We start from the raw sequence: 27,056 nt of genomic DNA, 5'->3' as shown, positions 1-27,056 counted from the left end.
TGGATTTTAATAAGATTTTAATAATACTGGTAAGGAGCCAAATTACAAAATGTCTTAGAACATGGAGTACAAAACCTCAGAGACAAAATAAAAACTCATGAAAATATAAGAGCACTTTAAAACGGTAATAATCTTTAGGGTAAAGAAACCATTTTCTCAACAAAGGTACTGAGCATGTTTAATAAAAATTCAATGAGAATAAAGGCAAGGTGCACAGCCACACATTCCCCAAATCACAGTGATTAGGAAGGTGACATGCGTCAATGAAGGCATGGCCAGGAGCACGAGTGAGCTCCCATCATGGACAGATCTGGAATAACCCACCTTGAGGTGGGCTGAATTTCCTCTCATTTCATTTATAGACAGGAATTCATTTAGTCTGTGGTTGTGGAGCAGCCTTGGAAATGAACCGTGTTGGCGTGTGGAGGAGCGTGGCAACACACTTCCACACTTTCACGTGGTGGAGGCAGGTGATGCCCCGCTCCTCCCAGCCAGACTACCCCCGTTGCAGCCACAGCAGGGCATGGTCTTGGGGAAGACAAGGGGAGACAGGCTGTCTCCTCTGGGAACAACTCATTATTCAGATAAACTAATCTAAGAGCTCTGTGTGACCAGCAAACCCAAAACAAGAAGCAAAAACAAGAGGGGTTCCCCACCCCCAGAGGGACAACCACCTGTGAGCAGCAGGACAGCAGAAGCAGAGAAAGCATCTGGGATTCAGTTATGCTCATCATCTGTCCAGACAGATGAGCCATCCTATCTGGTTTTTTGGGTGGGCGGGTGAGGGTTTCCCTCAACTCTTTAAAGCAAATAGTTTCACGCTATTGTCCTGTGGGTCCTTTTTTTTCCCCCCCAAGGGCACTACTACTATGCTTCATTTGGGCCAGATGTTCACATCAGTGTGTCTGTTCCTCTCGCTAGGAAGACAACAATTATTAATTTGTCCTGCCAACACATGTAACAGTGAAGAGCAGCTCTGAGATGCAGCGGACAACAGATATCTGCGCCCTTCTGCAGAGCCACGAGAATCCCAGCAAACCAGGGGATGGAGCGGGAGGACCCCACTCCAGCCCCCTGCGACAGGCCATCGGCAGGCTCGTTTATTTTAAACTCTAAATCAACAGTTTTAAACAGACACAGATTCCATGTGACAGGGGAGACAGTCAGGAAGATTCGGAGGCTATTTTATACTCTTCAGATGTCTAGCTCTGCGGGACGGGCTATTAAAAAGTTATGTGTAACTGCGAGACGAAAGGCTTTAGCAGCTTTTTAGCACAGGATAATCCCAATCTTCTGGAGATTTAATGAGATGTAACTCACTGAGGCTTCTGAGTCGGTCTGCTGTTAATTGAATCAAAGTCAATGACAATCTTGCTGCACTTTGGTGTGAATTTCCTAAACATAAGAAACAAAACATATAAAGATATTATCCAAGGAGTAGTGAAAGCAATTTGTTTACTTTGGCTTAACCTACATTTTCCAGGGGGAGGAAAAAATTTCCCGGTATTCACTTGATATTTTATCTCCATAAAAGTCAATTAGAGGGCACCATACCGAGAGACACATGGGCCAGAAAAGACTAAGACGAAAACAGATGTGTGGGGTGGCTTGTTCGTACGTTCTTCAGCTGGCTGAGTTCATGAATTATCGGGGAGTCAGAGGGTTTCTAACAAGTTAGCTGCACAACACCACGTCCGATTACTAGTTTTCCCACCAGACTGATCTCCTTTTCTAGGAAATTTCTGCAGCCAACTTGGAAATCGCTCTAAAGCAAAGAAGAGTAAATTTTCTCTTGCCTCTTGTACATTACGTAGCAAAAAAACAGCTAGCTTTAGCGAGGAGTAATTTTTAAAATTGTCTTCTAAAAACACAGAAGTACAATAAACCCACTATATATTTTTTTACTTATTAAGCTGCCTTCTAAAACAGTTAAAAAGAAAATATTTGAGGACTAAACATATTCTTTAAAAATCAGTAAATAGTAAATATCTAATTATTATGATGTAGGTAATTTGGGTTTAAAGTCTCATAAGGTACAAAAGTTTGAGAGATTCATTACATACAACCTACATCCCTAATGATGAATAGGAGATAGGTATGTTACTGCTTATAAGAACCTCGCTGCTGACCACAAATATCATGAAGGACCTGCTTTCAAAGCTTTCAGTCTCAAAAGAAGTTTCCACCATGAATCAAAGCTGGGTGAACTCACTTGCAAGGAAAACACACCTCCCAATCTTTGCCTATCAAAGATAATCATAAAAATCTAAGTGACTTCAAATCTCAATTTAAAACATTGCTGTAGAAAGCATTCCTGGTGTTTCAACCTGGCAGGTTACTTTCATCCTAAATTATCTATGCCAGAGTGGTTACATTTGCAAAATTTACAAAGGTTCAATGTTAACATTATAAAATGTGTGAATTTTAAAAATTTCTTGCTACTAGAATAATTAGTCCAAGCCGTGGAAAGCTACTAACATTAAAGTGCAATCATTAGACAGACTGTCTTCAGATGCTTCTGTCACTGCTCTTAAAAATCTACCCCTAAAATAATCTTCAGATCGTTAGCCCATCACATTTAAAAAGATGCTTCCAAGTGTGGAAGTCAGGCATCACAAGGAGAAATGAAACATCAGACAAGGTCGAGGATGTTTCTTCATCAGCCCTTCATACCGCCTCCCCCTTCCCAGTTCTTCCGACTTACCTGAAGGTAACCCCAGCCATATCAAACAAGAGCCTGGCAGCGGTTGCCTCATCGCTATCATGGTATTTATCAGACATGAAAATAACTTCTTTGATACCTTAAAAGGCAACAACAGAAGAAGCCCCATTACTACATGTGCACAGAGTACTGCCACAGACACGCAGAAGCAGACGGGGCCCTGGTACTGTTCATGATTAATCACCTTTTCCCAGTGTGCGTGCACACAGTGTCCAGTTACGGAAATATATATCCGCTGCTTTCGAATACAACAAGGAGGGGTTCTATTTAATCTGCCCTCCAGTCTTCAGAGATCTTTTTTTTTTAACAAATGCAAAGTGGAAATATGTCAAGCAGTCAAGCCTTGATCCGATTAGCAAATTTTCTTTACTGCAGGCAATCAAATATTCTTGATTCACTAGGCAACGACTGTTAACTCAAAAGGCTAATGGGGGGCATGGAGAGTGCTGGCAAAATCAGAGATCAGGGGGCTGGCCGGTGGCGCAGCAGTTAAGTTCACATGTTCCGCTTCGGTGGATCAGGGTTCACTGGTTCAGATCCCGGGTGGGGACACGGCACTGCTCATCAAGCCATGCTGTGGCAGGCATCCCACATATAAAGTAGAGGCAGATGGGCGTGGATGTTAGCTCAGGGCCAGTCTTCCTCAGCAAAAAGAGGAAGATTGGCGGCAGATGTTAGCTCAGGCTAATCTTCCTCAAAAAAACCCATCAGAGATCAGTCCACCCCGTGCTTCCAAGAACGGCTCTGCAGACCAATTCAAGCCAGCTCCACGGAGAGCAGATCTGTTTTCTTCTCCTGCCTCACCAGGCAATACTAGCCTGAGAGCCAAGAATCTGGAGGGCCCTCGACGCCCCACTCTGCCCCTCCACCAGCCTCTGAAGGGACCACAGGAAGCTGGCCTCGCAGGACACACTGCTCTTCCCACATGCCTGCTGCCACCTCTATGCACAGGAAAACTCCTGAAGGATTGGGCACCAGCAATGAGGGAGCCCACGACATTCCCTGACGGAGGCCTTTGATTCAATACCACCAGACCCCTTCTGCTCAGAGATCCAGCGGCAGCTGCTTTACACCACACATCTGGCTAACACGATAAATCTTGAAATCTCAAGCCGGGAGTTTTATGGCGTTAAAATGTAGCTGAATCTTAGACGTGACAGTTTGAAAAAGGTGAAATATTCAGAATACAATGGTGTAGATTTATATACGAACCGTCATGTAAGAAAAACTTAGAGTACTACCGTTTGAGTCTCACGACAATTTATATGCAAAGATACGTTTAGGTCCTCAGATATGTACCATATATTAGAGACAAATTAAAATTTCATATACAGACTCCCGGCTGACCTTGTTTCTGACAGAAGTTCATTTCTCTCCCTCCCCCCTAATCTATGCACAATATGTCAGAGAATAGTCAATTGACAGTAATTATATGCAATGCCGGTGGTGTTTTTTTTGGCAGCTTGCAGTTTAAGAAGTTGCAAACTAAATTAAAAACATGCTAAGAATCACAGAGGATGCAATTAGTCAGAGAATACCTGGCACCATTCAAAAACAAAACACGGGGACTATCTTGCAAAGTTGATGGTGCAATTAAGTTAGATCTAAACAACGGCACGTGAAGATCAAACGCGACGGCAACGAGCTCCTGACAACAGGCAGCAACGCAAATGTGACAAATGGAAGCGGCGGGTTCTTACCTGCCTGGATGATGAGCTTAGCACACTCATTGCACGGGAACAAGGCGACGTACATGGTACAGCCCTTCACGTCGGCCGAGTTTTTGTTCATAATGGCATTGAGCTCGGCATGGCACACTGTGGGTTGGAAAGAGAAAGAAAAGAAAAATTTAGATTGCAGCTCATGAGGAATTTACTAACAGTGTTGAAGCATGCCATTCGCCCCTCTGAAATAACATATCATAGACTCAATTAAAAGAAGTTTGATTAGAAATGGAAAATACAGAGAATATCAAATGAGGGCCACGGCATATGACAGGTTGGCAATTAGCCACAAAACCGTTCACGGCAGCAGCCCTCGGTCTGTAAGCACCCAGAGCCACCAGGAGGGGCCGAGGTCAAGTGCCGTCACCCACCCTGAGCGGAGCCATAGCTCACGGCTCCACAAGACCCTGGGGGAAGGAACTGCCCACATAAAATGGCTCATTTGTGCGTTGATATGCACACGCAGGAATATTCGCTGTGGCCGTTATGAGGGCAGGGAGCAATTTTAAGAGCAAGAGAATCAAGAAGTGAAGCCAAGCATTTCTGTCCCGAGGGATCTGCTGCACCTCATGGTTCTCAGCCGGCATCCACTCAAGAAAAACGCCAGCGGGGAATCAGCAGCTTGTCTTTTATTAGAAAAATATTCAGCCGGTGGATGGCAATGAGAAAGTCAAGTTCTTACTCTACACCAACGATCCCCAAACGGGGTCCAAGGTCAGCCCCAGACTCGCCTGAATTCAAGATTAAAGGGAGCATCCTCTCTCCTCTCCTGCACCTGTCAGAGCCAGCCCATCTTCCCAGGCCGTTTAGCTAGGTGCTCCCCCCACCTAAGCCACAGGGCGCACCTCCTCTCCAGAAAGCGGGTAGTCCTCACAGCTCTGAGTTTGGAATCCCTACCTGCCTTGTGAGGTCGCTGCACCACCATCTTATATCGCCATTTAATTTTCTGGGGGCATTCTCTAAAAGCACATCATAATCTCCTTGTGGCAGTGATTCAGAAACTTGTCTGCATGTTGGGATCCCCCGGGGAGCTTCCAAACCACCACATCTGGAGACTGTGATGGTCTGGGGCGTGGCCTGGGTTTTGGACTTTTAAAGAAATTCCCACCTGATTGTACCGAGCAGACAGCTTTAGGGAACTATGCCTTACAGAATCCTCTGGCACGCCAAGGGGGCTTAACACATGCTATGCACACAAGTGCTAAAATAAATGTTTGTTGAACAGATTAATGAACGACCATCTGGCAGTGGTCCAAATCATACAAAACTCCTGGAATTATAAATCTGGGGGCTTTCAAGGGTCTCCCCTACCCTTTCCCACCCACCAACCTTCCACACTTAACATCTTCTTCCAGGAGTGTTGGGCCTTAAGTGAAAAGAGGCCTGGACTCGTGGCTCTCGCACGTTTTAGCTGTGACGTACTCAGCCAATGACCCTTTACTGAGTGCGTGCTCTAGCTCAGACAGGATACAGACCCTGGTCCCGCTTCGTGCCCAGGCCTCCCGTTTTCAGGGGGAATTGCAGCTGTCTATGTGTGCCTGTGTCCCGCAGCAGCTCTGCAATGCTGCAGGCAGACAGTTGACCTCAGGTCCTCCCAGGAAACGCTGGGAGTGCTCACTTCAGTTTAGGAATACCATGACGTAGGAGGTCTCACTTGTGTGTGGAATGAACAGTCTGCCATTATAAGAAAATCTGAAGATTAAAAAAAGCTGCGTTTATAACCAGATCACAGCCATCAGAGAATAATCCCCACTGGCCACAGAGGGACCTGAGCCACTGGCCCATAAACCCCAAGGGGGTGGGAGGATGAGGGAAGAGAAGAGAAAGGCTCTTGCTTACTCACTCACGCTTAGTGGCAAGTAGTCACCTTCCCTGGTGACCAGGACGTTCCCAAGCTGGGATTAACACTGCTCGGTGTTAAAAACAATTAGATGTAATTGTTTCTTTTATTTTCCTCTTGAGGGCAGAGGCCAGTCTCCTAGATTCTTTGTAACTCCCTCAGAGTCTAACGCGATGCCATGAACACGATGCGTGTTAAATATTTATCGAACGAATAAAGGAGGAAATGCAGACTCCAATTATTGATGGCGACGTTGGGAAATACAGAAAGTCCTCTCAAATTCAAATACCAAAAATATGCTTTCCCATCTAATAAATATTTTTTGCTGGTGTTGGTATTAATATTCAGAACTACAGAGTTTCTGAATCTGTTAGGAACGCCTATTATATTGTCCTCTTTCGAATCTCTAAAAATTGTCACATTGACTGTAACTATCTTCCTCTAATTCATCCAAGGCAGTTTGGGGCAAAATTTAACCTTACATGCCTGGGCTCATTAATGAAAATTACCATATGAAACAGATTCTCTGGGGCAGCATCTGACATCCCCGTATAAAGAGTGGTTTATAGAAATAACACACAGGATTATAAAGAGACTTCCTTTCTCTTAAGTACAAAATCGCAAGATGAAAAATACAAAGCTTGTTAGAGAAAGATGAGAGGTACTGGGCAGTAAGAAGGGCGAGTGCCAGGCACACGAGACTCTTTAGAAGGAGCAGTTCACGGTCCCCGATCCCACCAATTCAAAACCAGACAGCGACAGAAACAAAACTCAAGCGTTCCATCTTCACTCGACCTCTCCTGCTCCCCCTGCACCCCTTCAACTTCAGACACCACAAACGCCTTCTCCAGCCTCGCCCAGAGCCCCCTTGGCCACCAAACATGGTCTGATTAAGACTGGCTTCCTGAGCCTGCACCCAGGGGGTTCAGGGGAGAAACCCCACCCCAGGGACGCACCTGACACCTCAGCCCGGGCCCTCCCACCTGTAACTCCCCATGCGCTGTCTGTGCAGATCCCAAAGTCCGTAAGGCTTCACGTTTCTGGCCTGGCACTGGCCTCTGAGATGCACGATCTCCAGCCTCTGTGGCTCTGACCCTCTGCTTCCCCTCAGACCTAGACCCCTACACTGTCCTCAAAGAGGAAACTGGGCAGACTACCGTGACGACCGTCCACTCGCTGTGTTTAACATCGGTCACTCAGAGCGGAGTCTGAGGGCTTCTTCACCTGAACTGGCCGTCTACACTGATCAAATCACAGGGACCTGCGGAATCTGCTTCAGGCCACCAAGAGCACTCAAGGGCGAGCACGCCTGGCGGGTGACGGGCTTGCTCCGGGGCCCGGCGAGCCCAACCACAAGGCCGAGTGTCTTCCCCCTTGTATTCCCCACCTGGCGGGCAAGTGTGGAGAAAGCTTTCTAACAAGAGTCAGCACCACAGTTCAAGGCCCAGTTTTGCCACCTAAAGCTGTGTGGCCCTTGACAAGCGCATGCATACGTGCTCTTTCTGGCTGCAGGAGGTAACACTGGCTCTGAAAATGCATTTCCAACGAACTAAATAAAAGCAATTTTTAAAATACCAAGATTTTTAGCTTTTTCCTCATGTGTCCAGTTTCGTTCCTCCATCCTCTAGAAAGGCTGATCTTCATTAAGACAGGCTCTCCACAACAGACCAGGAGTCTTCTCTATCTCCAAAGACAAGGTCCATCTCTCAGCCCCGGCTCTCACTCTCTGATAGCACTCACTGGCTTCCCTCTACTCCATTTCTCTCTTTTTTTTTTTTTTTTGTGAGGAAGATTGGCCCTGAGCTAACATCTGTGTCAATCTTCCTTTATTTTGTATGTGGGATAACACCACAGCATGGCTTGATGAGTGGTGTGTAGGTCCCCACCCAGGATTCAGACACATGAACCCCTGGCCACCAAAGCAGAGTGCAAGAACTTAACCACGATGCCACTGAGCTGGCCCCCATTTCTCTTCTCCTTTACACATGCATACTTATTCCCCATTCTGAAGAGGCCAACTTTTCAGCTTTTTGGTCTCTTTTCTTCTTCCTTTCAAGATGAAATTGTCCTGTCTAGAACTGCTACTCAAATTCATTTTTTTTAAATAATCATCTCTTGACTTTGTAACGCATATATAACCTCTAGTTTTCTCTAAAACAACACTTTTCAAACTGTGGGTCTTGAAATCAGTTTAGTGAGTTACAAGCAGCATTTTTTTCCTTTTTAATGAAATGGATGAAAAGAGAAGGGAAGAGCTCAGAATGCCTCCCACATGGTGAGATTAAGTACTGTTCCTAAAAACTCTTTCAGGTGTAAACTATGTTTGCTGGGTCACGATGTAAAAAGTTTGAGAAACACTACTCTATGCAAACCTGTTGGCCTCTGTAAAATGATAGTAAATGTTTACAACCATTTAAAAAAAAAAAAAAAGCCCTGATTTGCAGCATCTGCCAATTTCTATGGTGTAAATATGCCCCATATGGCCAATTTCAAGCTCCCAACACGACACGGGGTTGGGAAGAGATGCACAATTTGCTCTGGTGAGCTGCTCAGATCCAGCTGCCACACATGCTGGATGGCCTCATCTCCCCTAAACGCAAAGTCTCTGGTCGCTGTCTCTGGATTCACTGCTCTCCCGGCCCTTGACGAGTGACTACTCTCCGCTCTAAACCCCATCAGGATCACAGACTCTTTGGGGTCTCCTTCTAGTTTTCTGTGGGTCTTTTTATCGCTTTTCTGGGCGTTTCCCAAGGTTCAATCCTACTCTTTGTCTCCTGTAATCACTGACTTTAAGAATTCATACATTCTCAGATAGCGGATCTGTTTGTAAAACCCTGAAATCCACATTTCTAACCCAAATGTCCCATCTGTTCCTCATATCTTTTCTTTGGGTGGTCTGAGGCTTCTCTGTAACTCTTCTCACTATGATAAACATTCCACAGATATGTGACAGCAATAAATTAAAGAATGAATTTCTCTTTTTCTAGTGGTAGCATTTTTATTCTGTTGCCTAGGAATACCCACAGCAAGAGCTACAAACATACGAGTGCTAAAACCAACCAAGGAGGGGTGGTTCTGTGAGTGATCCAGATGAGCAGTTTTGTTTCTGTGTGTGCGAGGAAGATTGGCCCTGAGCTAATATCTGTTGCCAATCTTCCTCTTTTTGCTTGAGGAGGATTGTCGCTGAGCTAACAACATCTGTGCCAATCTTCTCTATTGTATGTGGGTTGCCACCACAGCATGGCTTGACAAGTGGTGCTAGGTCCGCACCTGGGATCCGAACCTGCGAACCCTGGGCTGCCAAAGCAGAGCGCATGAACTTAACCACTACACCACTGAGATGAGCAGAGTTTTTATATTCATAGTAGGAATAAAGACCACGTATTCCAAAGATACACCATGTCTAGGAAGTATTCACAAGATAGCTAACTTATCAAAAAAAAAAAAGACAAATTTTCCAACTATCTACCTAGAATTACTCATCTATGGCTAAGCAATAAGCAAAAGAAATCTCCAAATACTACAAGTATATCTGATAAGCATAAAGAGCGGCACAAAACCCTTCAATTATTCTCCACATTGTTTAAAAGGAAAAGAATCAAATGCTGAAAATACCAGATTAATGCTTATAAAGTTCTTGATCGCCAGAAAGAGAACCTCTGTTTCAGGTAATTATAAGACAATTCATATGCTGTGGGGTTTTTTTTTTTTCCCTTTCTATTACGAACTGTCAGAATTCAGAACTGCATTAACCTTGGACCACTGAGAAGAGATTGTCTAATTAGAAAACTGTATTTTTCAAATTCCCCCTCACGAGGACTTGATTAATCCCCACTGTCTCAGGTAGGCGGTTCTCTAGAAGTTTGACAAATTAACAGGATATACTCCATCCTCGGTTAGGTTTAAGACATTCAACATTTTATAGACTCTCACCTCATGTGATGTAAGACCAATACCATGTCTATTTTAGACGGCAGTAGTATTAAGGTTACTTAAATAGGTCTGAATAACGCTACACAAAATCTAATGGCTGCAGAAATAATTTAGCAGAAATAGGGTGACTCTACCCTCAGCTGATCCTCACGTGCTATCAGGAGGACATGATGATAAAATGTGGAGTCAGGAAAACTAAGTTTCTATTCCAGTTAAAAGAACTCCCCAGATTGTTTGAAATTCCTCATTTTTAGCAGTGTAAGATTTTACTTGAAGAAAATGACTTCCTCCGGCCTGAGCGAGATTCTGCCAAGGCTGACCCGAACAGTGGGCAGCCTGGTGTGGCTGCTCTGTCAGGGTCGCGTTAGAGGGCCGATGCAAACCACCTGCTGCCGCTTAGCCCAGACCTGCACCAACTCCTGCCAACACTGTCCAGGCTGCCAACACTGCCAACGCTTCTCTACCCCCGATTGATGACTGAGAAGGTTCTTGGGCTGTGCGGCCACACACAGTCAGTTCGGCTCACTGACAAGACAGAGGGTCAGGACTCAAGAGCCAAGAAGTGTCTGCTCATGGCTTTCTGGAATGAAAAGGTGGGAAGCTTTGCCCTGCGATTAATAATTGACACGAAAGGGGGTACTGGAGTCCAAGGTTGACCTGTGCTTTCTTTTTTTTCTCCCCTGCCTTGGAAGATTCACCCTGAGCTAACGTCTGTGCCAGTCTTCCTCTATGTTGTACGTGGGTTGCTGCCACAGCATGGCTGCTGACAAGCGGTACAGGTCCGTGCCTGGGAACCGAACCCAGGCTGCCAGAGCGGAGTGCGCCAAACTTAAACCACTAGCCCATGGGGCTGGCCCCCAATCTGTGCTTTTTAAAAAATAACTCAGCATTAATTTTTATAAGATATTCCACTTCTATTCTGATGACAAAGCTTTTTGTCATTACTTCTTCAAATTAGGGTCTAAGCATTTTTTGCTCCTGGGATCCTATAGGTATCAGTCACTAAATCTGGGCACATCTCTCTCTCGGAGCACCAGGCACCCCCTCCCCTGTGCTCGATGCCCCACAGACGCCTGGTGGCCACTTCCACTGAGGGGTGGGGCACATACACAGTCCTAACAGATCCCTTTAGAGAACTGTTCACTGCTTCTGGAGCTAAAATGGAATTTCAACGACTTATTTCTTAATTATTGAAAGATACCCTGACAGGGCCTCATATATCACTGCCAGCCTCCAAAGTACCTGTCCTTCAAGTCAATAATTTAACAACAGAGTCGCCTCTAAATCCAAGCCCCCCCCCACCCACCCCCCCCCCCCCACCCCCCCCAAAGGTTATAAAATGCTCATTCTTATGGCTTTCCCCCAAATCCAAAGCAAACATTGCTAGAATTTAGCCCCAAACAACCTTACTCCTCTAGCTCATCTATCTATAAAGTAGCAACTCGACTCATTATGAGAGTTGTCAAAGGATGTGAGATAAAGGTGGGGGAGGGGAGAGGGAGAACCAACCTAGAAACAAACAGGTGCATCATTCTCTAAGACAATCCCCACCCGACAGGCCCGGCCAACCATGCCCGCCCTTCACAGCCTCTGCTCCCAGCTGCTCTGCCCCAGAGCTCCTGCCCATGGGCCTCCTCCAGGACAATTCTTGGAGTCCTCCAAAGCCTACTGCACTCTCATGGCTCCTCACACAGAGCTGTGATCCTGGCCAGAGAAGCATCACTTTGTCTGGGGCTGGAGCGGGGAGAGAAGATGATGCTAAACTGTAGACGTTTCCCATGGATGTACAGAGGGAAGTTCTGGCTCCCAACCCTGTCGGGCCCAGGCAGAGGGCTCACAGAAGGTGATATGGGGCGCAGGAGCGGAAGTCCAGTCCCCTTGGAGCTCACGCCCTGCCTGGCAGGAGACCCCCACACACAGAAACAACCAGAGCCCCGAGCACAGGCTACCAGCGCTGCAGGAGAAGGGCCACGGGAGAAGGGAAGGGCTGCCCAAATCCAGGAAACGAGAGGTTACGCACCGTTTGCAGGGAGATGGGGAACGGGACCTGCAGGTAATATTATTTCTGGAGAAAAAAGGTATTTGGATTCCAAACGGCTTTTCAGAACAAAGGGGGTCTACACCCTGGGATCTGCCAACACAAAGGTTCCCGTCCCAGCCTCTCTCCCCTACAGACAGGAATAATAATAGCTCTCTCCCTATCTCACAGGGTTACAATGAAGAGCGCGCGAGGAAAACGGTAGGAAAAAGCACTGTGAACTAGAAAGAACTCTGCAAATGAAGCCATTGTCACCAACAGTCAGAACTGGGCTTGTTTTCTGAGAACAGACAGCCTCAGCCCTTGCTGGTCCTCGCTGTGATGAAGACCTGGGGGACTCGGGAGCCAGGACAGGGGACAGATGACAGCACTTCTGTTTCCCCTGACCACACCCCAACCACTCCACTCCATGTGCTGAGATTCAAACACCACTGCCCCCGGCCCACCCCATGCACAGTTAGTGGCCTTTCTATCCCGAAGACAAAGTAACTGGGCCCCACCACCTTCTGGTATCGAGGGACACCCAATTCCAGCGGAGAGACGTTTGTCATTACAGTGTAAGTTTGCACGCGAACTAAAAACAGGTCATAGTGGTAATGTGGAGGAACCCAGCCCTGTCCTGGAAAATGTCTGGCGCCTGTGCTGTTACCACCCTGCGCCCAGAGAGGAGTCTCTTCCAGAAGAACAAGACAGCAGAAAGGCATTCCGGCCAGGTCTGGAAGAAGGAGACGAGCCGCTCACTTAAAAGGGAGTCAGATCCCCGAGGCTCTGGGTGAAGCCCCGATTCCCAGGGCACCCCACCTGCCGAGGGCCCAGGCCCCAGGGAGCAAGGCAGCATTTACTTCCCATCTCCACTCCTGGGACAATGCCTTTGGGCTTGTCGGATGCACCTGCTTCTTGGAGCCATCCCACAGCTCTGCCTTTCCCTGTTCCTGCCTCCCCCACCTGCTGGTTCTATGACCTTCCACACCTATGAAGCCTCAGCCTCCTGGCCTGCGAAATGGAGAGAAAAATCCCTACCTCCCAGAACCGTCTCAAAGACTAAAATCTGTGACGAGGCCAGCACAGACGGCCCTGATAAATGACTGTGCTCCCTAACCTCTCCTGCGGGGGTCGTCCACCCGAGACCAGGCAGTCCTGGGAGGTGCAGCTCAGCTGGACTGGGAGAACAGACACTTCTTTCTCTCTCTCTGCTAGTCTGGTCCCTGTCCCCTGCCCCCTTCCTGGCTGCCTCTTGCTAAGGCTGCTGGCAGCAGCTCGCGCACCCAGGGGAGCCACTTAGCCCCAATGGTAGTGCTTAGGGCTAAAGAGATTTCTGACTGTGGTGTTTCCATTATTGATAATAAAGCCCCCAGAACTCTAATTACACTGCTTCCCTGTGTGCTCAGGGCACACAATCAGGTCAGAAGGAGGAGGATGTGGAAATCCTGCATTTCATCGATGGGTGAGCCATGGCCAGCTCTATTCCTACTGTTCATGTGAAATACATGTTTGATGCCTAAAAGGCACCAAAAAAACACGAATAGAAACAGAACATGAATCACGGTTTGACAGCTTTGTCATGCAAATAAGACACTATAAAACTTCAAAGCTTCCCTCTTGCGTCAATAGCTGATTTTAAAGGGTAAACTGGGACTGAGCACTGAGCACTGAAACAGGAGTCGGATGTGTGTTCTAATTAATTCCGGCTCTACCAGGCACGCTCCAGGCAACTCACTGATCCTGTTTCAGTGTACAGAAAACGGGGCTCAACTGACCCAAAGCAGGATTCTGAGATGAGCCACGAGCCCCTGACACTGCCCTAGATTCCTAGGCCATTTCTCCAGTTGGCCATTCCCATGCCACTCGATCTGTTCTTCCTTCCTCCCCAGTGTCCAAGCCTGCTCACGCTCCTCGCCACCCTCTTTCAGCTGACAACCTTGCCTCATGCTTTACTGAGATGCTGCAGTTGTACACATCCCCACCTGCAACTCCACAAACCTTTGTGCCAGCTGTCACCCGCCCGCCCTGCACCCCCACTCAGAGCCCCTCCTCTTGCTCCTAATCAATGTGCTTGGGAGGCCATCCCCTCTCACATCCTCACAGACCTCGCCTCTTCCCCCCTTTCTGGTTCATCAGTCTCTCCCTCTACTGGATTATTTGCATCAGCAAACAAATGTCTGCTGCAAAAACAGATTCTCCCCTCGTACAAACAATATAAGCGTTTCTCTTGGCCCCATCTCCCCTCCGAGCCACCACCCTATCGTTCTGCTCTCTTCACAAACATCTCCAAACCATATCTATATACTGTCCCCACTTCCTAACCTTCTGTTCTTCCTTCAACTGGCTCCACCGTCAACAACAACCGCCATGTTGCCAAACCCCATGGAGCTTGTTCAATCTTCTTAGATCTCCCAGCAGCCTTTGATGTGGCTGACCACGCCCTCCTCCTTCAAACCTCGCTGTGTGTGTTCCCTGATGTCATGCGCCTTCTTTGCAGGCCCTTTGGCCTCCACCCAACCTCTACACGTTGCAGTTCTCGGGGATCAGGCCGGGGTCCAGCCTTTGCACACTCTCCCTACATCACCTCCCCCCTTCTGAGGGCACTGATGTCACCCAAAAGCCAAACATGCCGATAGCGACATCTCCAACCTAGACCTCTCCCCCCACTCATATACCCAACCTGACACCTTCACTGGGAGCTCTTACAGACAATTCAACTTCAGGGGTCCAAATCGTCCTCGAGCTTCCCCCAAACCTGGGTGCTCAGGCTGGACCTGTCTGGGAGGAGTCGATCTCCCTCCCTCACCTCATATCACCCAGCCCTCTTGATGCTGCCTCCAAAATGTACCCTCTATTCACCCAGTCCTCTCCATCCCCCGCACTCCCATCTCCTCTACGGCCCCCTCACCCCGGTCTACTGCAGTTACCTCATGGCTGGTATACTGTTTCCCCTCTTGCAACTGAACAATCCAATCCATACACCAATGTAATCTTTTAAATCCAAACTCCCTACCCAGAGGCCCTCCACCTCGCCTTACTACTCCAGCCTTCACCACTAAGCTTGGGCCAAATCCTTTCCTTTGCACACAATGCTCCAAGTGCCTTCCAGCCTGAGGGCCTTCACCCTAGCGAGTGGGATGCTCTTCGCATCCCCAGACACCGACTACCCCATCTCCACCTGTGGGGACCCATCTAATCCTTCAGATCTCAGCTTCAAAGTCACTTCCTCAGAAAGGAACATTCAATGATATGTTTATTTCACTGATGTCTGCCTCCTACACTATTAGTCTGCAAACTCCTTGAAAATAGAGACCATGTATATTTTATTTAGCACTGCAGACTGCCTGGCAGAGAACACATATTATAGACGTCCTGTAAGTATTTGCTGAGTAAATGAACAACTCCGTGTGAACGTACTCTGAAAAACGTGATGTTTTATAAAATTAGTTATAATTTTTAAAAAGGAAGTAAGATGACTCGAGAACTCCACCATCACCAACAGACAACTCAAACTGATAAAGGAAGGGATGACTCACTAGTATTTATTCCAATTCCTAAAAAATTATAACTCACTTTGCAGAAGGGAAAACGACAATGAGGAATTCTGCTTCCCTTTTTCACCTAAACTCAAAATTAATGGCATTTTGAACAAAGTCTTTTAATTGCAGAATTAAAAAATTCATGCTCAGTTATCATATTCAATATTTTAAATTTACTATGGCATCTATCATTTGAAAGAAGCACAGAGATAAAATTTATACCTCCACTAACTGGCTAGTCCCTACCCTCCCGACAACGCGAGCAGAGGGAACATGGGCCATTCTCAAAGCCTAACTCCCTCGTTTTCCCAATATTCTCCATTTATCACGGGATTTCCCGATGCCAGGCAAGGATCCACGCTTCAATGGACATTGTCACATTGAGCACTTCACCAAAAGATGTCTAAAGTCCTTTCTTTCTATTTGGTCTTAGAATAACCTCTTGTCTCTGAAGAGTTCTAAGTATGCCTCCCCTATTGAGATATTTTCTTGTACTTAGACATGGAGCTTTTTCTTCATTGCTGTCCTCCAACCTTTTGTCATCCAATGTCTTCTGATCCCCATACTGGTGGGTTAACTTGCACTCTTCAACTGCCCCCTGTTTGTGCGTACCGTCTCTATCCAGTTCACATTCACCTTAGAACTGGAGCAGATCTGAAGGGCTGGAACGAGGGCGGGAATGAAGCCCGTTTCTCTCGATTGATTTGTCCACACGCACAGATGCGTATTCTCTCTGTGTCACGGCCACCAACAGCTTTTGACAGCTCTGTAGCTTTCACCCAGGATGCTTTTAGAATCAGCACCCTAATCTAAGGCCATCAAAGCCACAATGTTTAATTTTTCCTTAGAATTACAGAACTGGAGGAGTCCTCAGTGATCATTTATTTCATAAAGACACAGAGAAATAAATTTCAAGTCAGATATCAAACAACCCTACAATCACTGGTATAAACACCCCACACCTGGAACCAGGCTGTGGCTGGCCAGTCCAGGATTCTGTCACTTGAATCTGATCATTGTTGTTTTAAGCACTGTGGGGCTTTTCTTAGCCAATATGCATATTAAAGGAATGTACAGTCCCACCCAAGCATAAAACAAAAGTCCTAAGAAGTAAAAGTAAAAAGCAATATATATATATGCAAAATCTCTAGGAACCAGGTTTATTGAATATTTCTGGAAGCAAACAATATACACAAATTCTACTTTAATAACAGTATTAACAAAGCTTATGAAAGAGCTATTCTTGACAAAAGAAACTCAAAATAAAATAAAACCTTACGGGCCGACCCCGTGGCTGAGCAGTTAAGTTCATGTGCTCAGCTTCCATGGCCCAGGGTTTCACCAGTCAGGATCCTGGGCACGGACCTAGCACCGCTCATCAAGCCATGCTGAGGCAGCATCCCACATAGCAGAACTAGAAGGACCTGCAACTAGAATATACAACTACGCACCAGGGAGCTTTGGGAGCAGAAGAAAAAATAAAAAAAATAAAACCTTAGTGGCCAGCCTGGTGGCATAGCAGTTAAGTTTGCATGCTCTGCTTTGGCGGCCTGGGGTTTGCCAGTTCGGATCCCAGGTGTGGACCTATGCACTGCTTATCAAGCCATGCTATGGCAGGTGTCCCACATATGAAATAGAGGAAGATGGGCAGGGATGTTAGCTCATGGCCAATCTTCCTCAGCAAAAAAAGAAGGATTGGTGGCAGATGTTAGCTCACGGCTAATCTTCCTCAAAATAAAATAAAATGAAACCTTAGTCATTCAGGCCAATTTCAGAGAAGATCAGTCAAAATCAGCATAAATGACACAGAATAGATCAATAGAACAAAGACCATGAGGTCCCTCATTTTCAGCTGCTCCCTGTAACCACCCTGCATGGTAACCCAGTGTCCGAGCAAAGACTCATCAACCTTAAAGAATGAAAGAAGTTACACTTCTCATTAGGAATGTCCATTCGCATTCAGATAATTAATGTGCTTACACACTTACCACAATCTAAAGTAGGTTGAATGAGGCCCTGAAATGTTATTGAGGCTATTAATTTCTCAATAAATCTTTTCTTTTGAGAAGAATACAAAAAAAAAAAAATTTCAGCCCATGTCTAGTCATCAACCTGGGAATCATTAACCTTGAATTATTTTATAACTTTATTACAAACTTCCATGAGGCAAACTGACTTTTTATAAAATACACAAAATGCGTATTTTCATGCATAGATGTGATCCCATAGATGAGCATTTTAGCTTTTTCTAGATTTGCTCTTCAGAACATGAAGTTATTTGTTATCATACATCCTTTGTAGATATTCATAGTGAAATAGTAATCTCTAGCTCTTCAAAAATAATTAAGGCAAAATCTATACATTAAGATATATATAGTAATAATCAAATAAGTTAACCAAAAAAATCATGATTTATTCTTTTCTGAAGACTGTTTATAAACAATTATACCTGAAAGTGAAACTCACCTATATCAAGCTGGTTAATTTTCAAGGGAGCTTCATACATAAGCTACTGGGTCTCCTTGTTTTTTTAAAACACCACACAATGAACCTGAGTTTGCCCCTTGATTCATAAAAACAATCTATCTTAATTTCTTTCCTGCAAACTTGTGCAAAGGTTTTCCACTGATTATATTAGTTCTTTTGTACAAAAGTCTTTAATGAGACCCACTGTCAGGCCACAACTACCAGATGGCCAGGCAGGGGAGGGATGGCAGGAAGCTGTACGTGAAATTAGAATTCTGCAGGAAGAGAAACAGCAAATCATCAGATCCACAGATCTGCCTAGCAAAACCAGAGGGCATTCAATTTCAACTGGCTGAAGGAACAAATTTGATCTTAATTACTAAGAAGCTCTTACAAGTTGTGTGGGAGTCACAGCTTTAGAAGGATCAGTCTCCTAACTTCTTGATAAATTAGCTTCTCAAGACTAACCTTTTGGATGCCAAAGAAATATATCACAGGCATGGCAGTCAGGAAAATGTCAGTGTTCAAGGGGGTAAGGTAAATGGCTCAGTAATCACTAAAATGACATCAATGCATGCTTAACGATATGCTAAATCTGAAAAGTAAAGATTACATTTAAATATAAAATTTAAAGAGGCAGTGCCACACACTGGCAAAACTATTTTAAGTTGCCACACTGAACTCTCGCCTTAATCAAGTCCAGCATTTCCCCTTCAGCGTTATATCCTTTTTAGAGTTTTCCTGCAGAAATATGAACCGACTCTGGAAAGAGCCCCACGTCTCCATTTCTGCCCCAGGCATCTAGAGTTTGGCTGCCACTCATTCCTGGGACATCAAGACTATGGTCCCTTCCACGATGAGCAGGTATGATGCAACAGGCCAAGTCATCCTGGCTTCTTGACTGATGGGGATGGAAGAGGAGGCCAAGCAAAGAGGCACGCTTACCCACAAATCCCTTGGCCAACAGGAAACAGCATGGCGGGAAAACTCATGCAAGTTTGATGAACTTGGGGAGCACCATTAAAATGTGAAGTTTAACAATGGCTCTCAAGGATGACTAAGTTGATTCTACTCCAACTCTCTGATCTGTAAACCAAGCCATCAAAATTGGTTACAAAAACCCAAGGAAAGAGTGATATCTGAATTACCACGCGTATTGTACCTCCATTTTATAAAATTGGTATTTTGATTAAATGTGCTTCACTCTAATGAATTTCACGGAGAGAAAGGAGCCAAAAATGTCAGCTGAATACTTCATCTGAGGTTTAGCAACCACCCCCTCATAAAAATAAAAATCTTCCAAAGCTTTGTTATATGGTAGATTAGATAAATCTGCCGCTTCCTGGTTTTTTAATTGTCATTCCTGTGAAAAGTGTCACTATAATAATGCTGACTTCTTCCTGCCACTTTATGTTACTGACATTACACTCTCTTTTAGATTTTTCAGGAAAAGGATGAGATAAAAAGCAGTTTCTTTGGCAGGGTGAATTCTCATTTTCCATATTAATACTACATTATAATCAAATAGTTTCATGAAGTTTTGATCCTAAGGCTGAAAGAACAAAAACACCCTTTAAAGATGCCTCTCCAGAGACACAGCCCGGAAAACGCTCCAGCTTCCTATTATGTTACAAGTATTCTGTGTTTCCCTCCTTTGCACAAAGTGTCAATCAGGACTAATGACTTCCAAACTCACAGACTTAATAAGGAGAATTAAACGGTATATGTTATTGGTAAACTCAAACTTACACAATTCCCAGGCTCCCCTTCAGAGAAATGTTAAAGGGAACCATGTGCAAATGGCTTTGTGCCCAATGCCAAGTGCAGGCACCAACGCCGAGCCACCTGGGAGTCACTTCCTCTAAGCCTTCGTGTGCACAAGTGCAAAGTGAGAAGAGGATGGGCCACTGAGCTACGATCTAAGAAACATTTCAGAAAAGCTAAATTCCTGTGTCCTACACCAGAGAGAGAGTGGGGTAGCAAAGAGCACTGACCTTGGAATTAGGGGACGTCACCCTGCCTAGGTGGCGTTATACAAGTTACTTACCATTTCCGGGCCTTCATTTCCTCATCTGTGAAAGAAATAGGTAGGCTTAGACCCTGTGGGGAACCCCAAGGCACCACTGAAGTTCTACAAGGGGTCCAAGCACGGGCTACAGACCGGGCAGATATCATCTCTAGCACATGCGTACACTCTTTCCAAGCACACACGAATGCCGTTTAATAAAGTTTAGATTAATGCAAAGCTCACAGATACAGAGAACAGACTGATGGTTGCCAGAGGTGGGGCAGGAGGTGGCAGGTGGGTGAAATGTGTGAAGGTGGTCAAAAGGTAAAACTTCCAGTTATAAATGAATAAGTCACGGGGATGTAGTCTACAGCGTCCTGACTATAGTTAATTAATACTGTATTGCATATTTGAAAGTTGCTAAGAGAGAAGATCTGGAAAGTTCTCATCACAAGAAAAAAGTATTTTTGAATCAAATAACCCAATTACAAAATGGGCAGGGGACATGAACAGACATTTCTCCAAAGAAGATATACGGATGGCCAATAGACACATGAAAAGGTGCTCGTCATCACTAATCATCAGGGAAATGCAAATCAAAACTACACTAAGATATCACCTTACACCTGTTAGAATGGCAAAAATATCCAAAACCAAGAGTGACAAATGTTGGAGAGGCTGTGGAGACAAGGGAACCCTCATACACTGTTGGTGGGAATGCAAACTGGTGCTGCCACTATGGAAAACAGTATGGAGATTCCTCAAAAAGTTAAGAATAGAAATACCTTATGACCCAGCCATCCCACTACTGGGTATCTATCCTAAGAACCTGAAATCAGCAATTTCAGAAGCTCTATGCACTCCTATCTTCCTTGCAGCATTATTCACAATAGCCAAGGCATGGAACCAACCTAAGTGCCCAGCAACTGATGATTGGATAAAGAAGTTGTGGTATATATATATACAATGGAATACTACTCAGCCATAAAAAAGGACAAAGTTGTCCCATTCACAACAACATGGATAGACCTTGAGAGTATTATGTTGAGTGAAATAAGCCAGACAGAGAAAGACGAACTCAGTATGACTCCACTTATAGGTGGTAGTTAACGTATGGACAAAGAGAACTGATCGGTGGTTGCCAGGGGAAAGGGGGGTGGGGGGAGGGCACTAGGGGAGAAGTGGTGTAACTACAACATGACTAATAATAATGTACAACTGTAATTTCACAAGGATGTTAACTTTTATAACCTTAATAAAAAAATAAATTAAAAAAATTAAAAAAAAAAATTCTAACCACAAAGAAAAAAAGAAAGAAAGAAAGAAAAAAAGTATTTTTGTAACTATGTACAACGACGGATGTCAACTGGAATTATTGTGGCAATCATTTCACAATATATATAAATATCAAATCATTATGTTGTATACCGAAAACTAACATGTCACATGTCAATTATACCTCAATTTAAAAAAAAAAGATAGTAATAGTTCAACTAGCATTCTATAGGAGTTCTGGAAATTTTTTGTGACGTTTAAGAGGGTCCCTCTATACTCAAAAGAATTAGAAAATTATTGGTCTAGAATTCTAGATAATCTCTAAAGCTCCTTTGCAGGGCTTAATACATAATCTATCCTGCCTGAGAAAGCAGCTCAGCCATGTCACGTCTCATGTCATGACTCATGTCAGCGAGGAAAGAAAGGGTTAAGTCTATCCAATTCCAGACATTATCACTTATTTTTTTAAATTCATTTAAGTCTTAAAAAAGAAGTAAAAAAAGAATCTGCATTTTAGTCAATTATCACTAAACATTTCTCTTCCATCCAAGACTACCCAAATATTTATTTCTCTGTAGCCCGAAATCCCTTGAAAAGACAAGCTGGAGTGTACGGTTTATAGCCAGTCACTGTTATTCGCACGTAAAGCCCATCTTTATGTGTATTATGACGGTAGTAATACTACCCGCCTTTTAAAAACCATTTAATACCTTCTGCGACTTTTATGGTACATCAAATTACAAGCTTACTCTCATGAAAGAAAACTGTCTACATTCTAACATAGCTACATGTGAAATGAATAATTGATAAGTCAGGGCAAAGAGCTTTGAAAACCTAGAGGTATCATATGGATAGTGAAAAATAACGCAGACAACCAGCGCCCTGAAACTCAGCAAGCATCCAATAAGAAACAATCAGTGAAGTTGGACGAACGCCTGCGTGGGGTTTTTTTTTTTTTATTCTTTCTGGAAAGGAGCTCTGAAAGCTACTCTCTCCAACTTGGACAAAAGGCAGGGTCTCAGAACAAACAAAACTAGCTCCTTGAGAGCTTCCAGAACACTGGGAAGCCGGGGGATTGCAAATTGCTGCCAAGCCTTTGGCTTCTAGGTCACTGCCACTAATCTGCCTGCGGCTCACAGTGATGGAAGAAGGCACAGGTCCCGTGGGGAGAGCAGCTCAGGGACCAATGAGGACCCGTCTACGCCGGTCCAACCACTGGCATCTTTCTGCAACCAGCCTCAGTGGGACAGACCCACCCCTCCTAAGAAACGCTCCACACGGAGCTTCCCCCAAGGACCAATATTTTGCTGTCTTGACGCAGTGAAATAAGCATGGTGGCAGTCAGACACTTCAACACAGACCATCACCAACCAACCTGCTCACTTCTGCGATTCTGAGATGGGACAGTGAACTGGACTGTGAAAAATTTCTGTCGCATGCACCTACAAACAACTCATCATTTCCCTCCTTTCGTACCACTGAAAGCTTAAGAGTCAAAATCAGGATGACAAAAAGTTTCCAAAAGACGTTAGCACAAGTTTCGTTTCACACGCTCCACACAGCTGCACAGCTGAGGCTGAGCAGACGGCTCTGCCCTCTGCCAACCAGCATCCCGCTCTTCCTCCTCCTCCGAGGGGTGAGGTCAGAGGGACTAATCTGCCTACTAAACCCCCTTAATCACTAAACTGTGTTTTATTCTCTGAAAACCCCGAGTGCTTTGAAGTCTCCCGCTCTCCTTCCTCAATTCCTTCTCCACCTCCAGGCACCGTTTTTTTTTTTCTTTCAAAAATGGAGCAGATGGCCTGAAGCAGTTGAAAAAGAAATTTATGGGGCTTATTTAACGTGATTAAGGTCCAGGAACATTAGTAAAAATATATAAATTAGGCTAAATGCAGACTTGGAAGTCTTCATAAGGAAAACCCACCAGGGAAGAGGCAACAAGCAGAAAGGTCTTACATCCCGCCTTGAACCCGGTTTCCTGAAGGCACAGCCTTTCCCATTTGGACGGCCTTAATCTACTTTACTTCCAGCAGAGCCGGTCTGTTCATTTCCAGATGTAAATACAGGTCCCAACTTTATGAAAAATCAGCAACCAGCATAGGCAGCCCAATTTGCCTCTTTTATGGCATCAGCTGCGTGTTCTCCAGGGAATAAAAGAAAAAGGGAAGCTGTGGCTTGTCCCTCCCATTTGATCTCTGAAGTGATTCTCCTTGGGGCTCAGATAGGCAAGAAATTATAAGCACCCTCCCCTAATTTAAAGATGAAAACCGGAGATGGCCAGGACTTTCAGTTCCACACTTCTGGTTTGTGGTCTGACCTGGGTCCATGCTGGGACTGCAGAGGCCCCTGGAACAGAATGAGCCTACCGCATCATCCTCCCGATGTCCAGCTCACAGTGTCCCCTGCTTCCCAGAGACGAGCTTAAGCCAGATTCCCTCAGTGGAGGAGGGGCTGAAGGAACCCTGCTTCTCATCAGAGAAAGCCCTGGCCAGTACTTGCTTAGCCGGTTCCGCTTCCATGCAGCCAAGAAACAAGCTGCAGAGTCACCATGCACATTCCTCAGCTACCTCCGCCAGGGCTGTGGCCCTTTGCAGGAAGCCCGCCATCAACTCTCTGGCATTGGACAGCCTGGCAGGCCACCAGTGAAACACATCAGCCCCACTGCAGGCCACAGAGCCCAGGACCTCAGGGCCAGGCAGCGTGACCACCACCATGTTTCCATCCATTGGCTCTCCTTGGAACTTAAGGGATGGGGGTGGAAACTGGGGTCGTTGAATAGGATTTTTTCTTTCTTTTCAGCTGTTGATGACTGAAAAGGGAGATGACACTTTCTGACCAACTATCTTACTCAAGCACTCACAGAGGCTATGCCACTAAAGCAGAAAGGAACAGAAAACACGCCCTACCGTAAGGGTATTTGGTATCCAGCTTATTCTCCGCTGTCCTCCTCCAAGGCAACAGGTCATCGCTGCACCCATTTGGCATTCCATTGTACCCAATCCCGACAATCTTGTTTTCTGCATTCACGATGCAGGCTCCAACCTACAGGGAAATACGCCCAAGGCCTGGTGACTGCAAGTGGCTGGTCTGCCAGCGAGGGGGCAGGAAAGGAAATGAGAGGTCTGCAGACCGCCTAAACAGGCGTGCGGCTTCTGCAAGTGCGAAGAGCTGTCTCCCTCCCCTCTTTCTGTGGCAGCTCCCACAAGCCGAAGAAAGTGTACCCATGGCCCCTGAGGGGGTACAAGAGGTGGTGAACAATGGCTTGTGACAATTGACTCTCTCACACAGGAAAATGAAAGCATGTACGAAGGTGCACAAAACACAGCAGATTGAGTAGCCTATGTAAGTGGACGGGTATACACTGAGTCTCTCCCTTTGTAACTGGCTCATTTGCAGGTATCTCTGTGTCTGTGAGCGTCTAAACACTCCCATAAAACTCACTTACCTGTGAATTTGGATCTTTGCTTCTCTGTGCCGATAGGAAGGCCACCGCCATGAAATACTCAGGCCACTGCAAATAGTCATCACGTTTTTTCCAGGACACTTCACTCATGTTGGGTCTAGAAGGAAAAGAACCAACAGCAGTTGAGACAAGCATTTTGGTAAATCTGCTTTCCAATTCAACCCAACCACATGAAACCATGGATCTCAAACTCAGACAATTCCAGGAAAATCTATCAATCCGAAATCATAGAACATGGCCCCTAGCCAGGCTCTGGCCTTAAGAAAAACATTTAAAAATTCAGTTCCTATTTCTGAAGTCTGGATTCGGCATGTATAGCTTCACATTCCCAAATACTATATCCACGTACTGCTTTCTCATAGGATTTTTTTAAAGTTACTACAAATGCCCGCCATACAATTTGTTCTCGGTCCTTGACCTCTCACCCTGATAAAATGGGGCCCGCACAAGCGGGAGGGGGAAAGAGAACACTTACGGATCCCCTAAAACATTTCAGACACTGCTGCAGGTGACCTACATGCTCTGCCTGAGGTAGGCAGTCACATCCCACCTTAGAGACGGAGAACTTAGGTAACTCCCGCTAAACCACACAGATTATCCATGCCAGTGGGATTCCACTTGGAGCTGTCCCAGCTCTGACATCAACCAAATAACTGATTTCCCCTTAGCTTCCCCAGAGGTATGGAAGTTACGAACTCTGAGCACTGAATCAAATGAGGACAAAGTATGAAAAGTGTCAAGTGCTATTGCTCAGATGAGGTCTGAGTAACATGGGCTTCACTCTCTGGCAGATGCAAGCTGTCTCTACAACAGGGAGAGCCCATGATGCGGCCTGAAGCTTCCACTCAGGGGGTCCTCTCAAGAAGCGGACAAAGGGCAAGGAAGGAAGACTACACAAGAACAGGGCGGAGATCACAGAGAAGTCCTGAGAAGACGTAGGTATCTGGGCAAAGGAAGTGAGGATTTCCCAAAACGCCGGCTTCAGGCTCTAAACCTGAAGCTGAAGCTACTGTGCAGGGCCGCAGGGCCAAGAGCTGGGGTGTGGTGACCGAGTCCGCACTGCGAACCGCGACTCCCCACTGATTCTGTTGCCCAAATTCTGAGAGGCTGTTAGCTCTCTGAAGACGAAGCGATGTGGGATGGGACTGTTTACCACCGAGCTTAAGGGTCAGCATCCATAATCGCTCAGGGCGCCAGATGAGTGGCTACTCCACAGGAGGTGGGGAGGGGAAGGCGAGGAGGTAAAGGAACTTATGACTCCACCCTAGGTTTGGTTTAACGGGCACTGGAGCCCCCAAACCCAGCTGCAGAAACAGAAAAGGGACTAGTCCAGGGAGATGCATCTAGTCACCGACCCGGAGAGAACCCAGGCGCCGCCCACACCCGTCGATTCCGATCCCGGGAGGAAACCGCGCATCCCCACCCTACACGTGGGCCTCCGAAGTGACTGCTCTTTTCAGACGCCCAGAACCACCTCCCTCGGCTTTACCGGGGGAGGAAGCCTCCTGGAGGCCGCGGGGTCCGCCGCCGAGTTCCCCGAGCACTCCCGGCCCCGCACAGTCTGCCCAGCAGCAGCTTTAACCGGGAGGGGAGCATCCTCGGGGCTCGCCGCTCCCAAGTCCCGGGCCGCGAGCCGGGCGCCCCGCACCGCCGCGCCCAGCGCTCGGGCCGCGCCACGTGGCACGCGGGCGGCGACCTCGCACTGCCGTCCCCGCCCATCCTCGGGCCCGGTCCCCGACCTGCAGGCCGGCGCTCGTCCCCGCCGCCGCCGCCGCCGCCGTCCCCGCCGCGCCCAGGGGAAGGAAGTCGGGAGAGGAGGCGGGGCCGCCGGGGGCCGGAAGGTGGCGCGGCCCGGGCTGCGGCGGCGGCGCGCGCTGGGAAGGGGGCGGGAGGGCGCGCTCCCGGCGGGGGTTGCCGGGCGAGGTCGCCTCCGGTTACTTGTTCCGGTCGCGCAGGGAGCTCGCTCAGCCCGCGATCGGGCCGGCGACCTTCAGGGCCAGCGCACCAAAGACTCCTGCCGGGGCTGGCTGTCCCCTTTGCTGTGGTGGGCGGTTTGGGGTTTGCCC

General features: G+C 46.4%; 1 protein-coding gene across 2 annotated transcripts; it reads right to left on the bottom strand.

Annotated features, from left to right (window-relative positions):
- On the bottom strand, nt 1-26,879 carry DCTD (dCMP deaminase). 2 transcript variants are annotated; one of them, XM_046648790.1, is made up of 6 exons: nt 26,730-26,879; nt 24,973-25,087; nt 24,434-24,569; nt 4,423-4,539; nt 2,705-2,801; nt 1-1,395 (listed from the first exon to the last, which is right to left on the bottom strand). In XM_046648790.1, the coding sequence occupies exons 2-6, from the start codon at nt 25,078-25,080 to the stop codon at nt 1,317-1,319; spliced, it is 537 nt and encodes a 178-aa protein (XP_046504746.1). In that variant the 5' UTR covers nt 25,081-25,087; nt 26,730-26,879; the 3' UTR covers nt 1-1,316. The 2 variants fall into 2 exon arrangements, with proteins under 2 accessions (XP_046504746.1, XP_046504745.1); XM_046648789.1 differs by lacking the exon at nt 26,730-26,879 and adding an exon at nt 26,480-26,720.
- Nucleotides 26,880-27,056: the final 177 nt, after the last annotated feature.

Source organism: Equus quagga, chromosome 22 (genome assembly GCF_021613505.1).
Source record: "Equus quagga isolate Etosha38 chromosome 22, UCLA_HA_Equagga_1.0, whole genome shotgun sequence".
In the NCBI taxonomy this organism is placed as follows: domain Eukaryota; kingdom Metazoa; phylum Chordata; class Mammalia; order Perissodactyla; family Equidae; genus Equus; species Equus quagga.
Note: the sequence above shows the minus strand (reverse complement) of the source record. Positions and strands in the feature narration are given on the sequence as shown.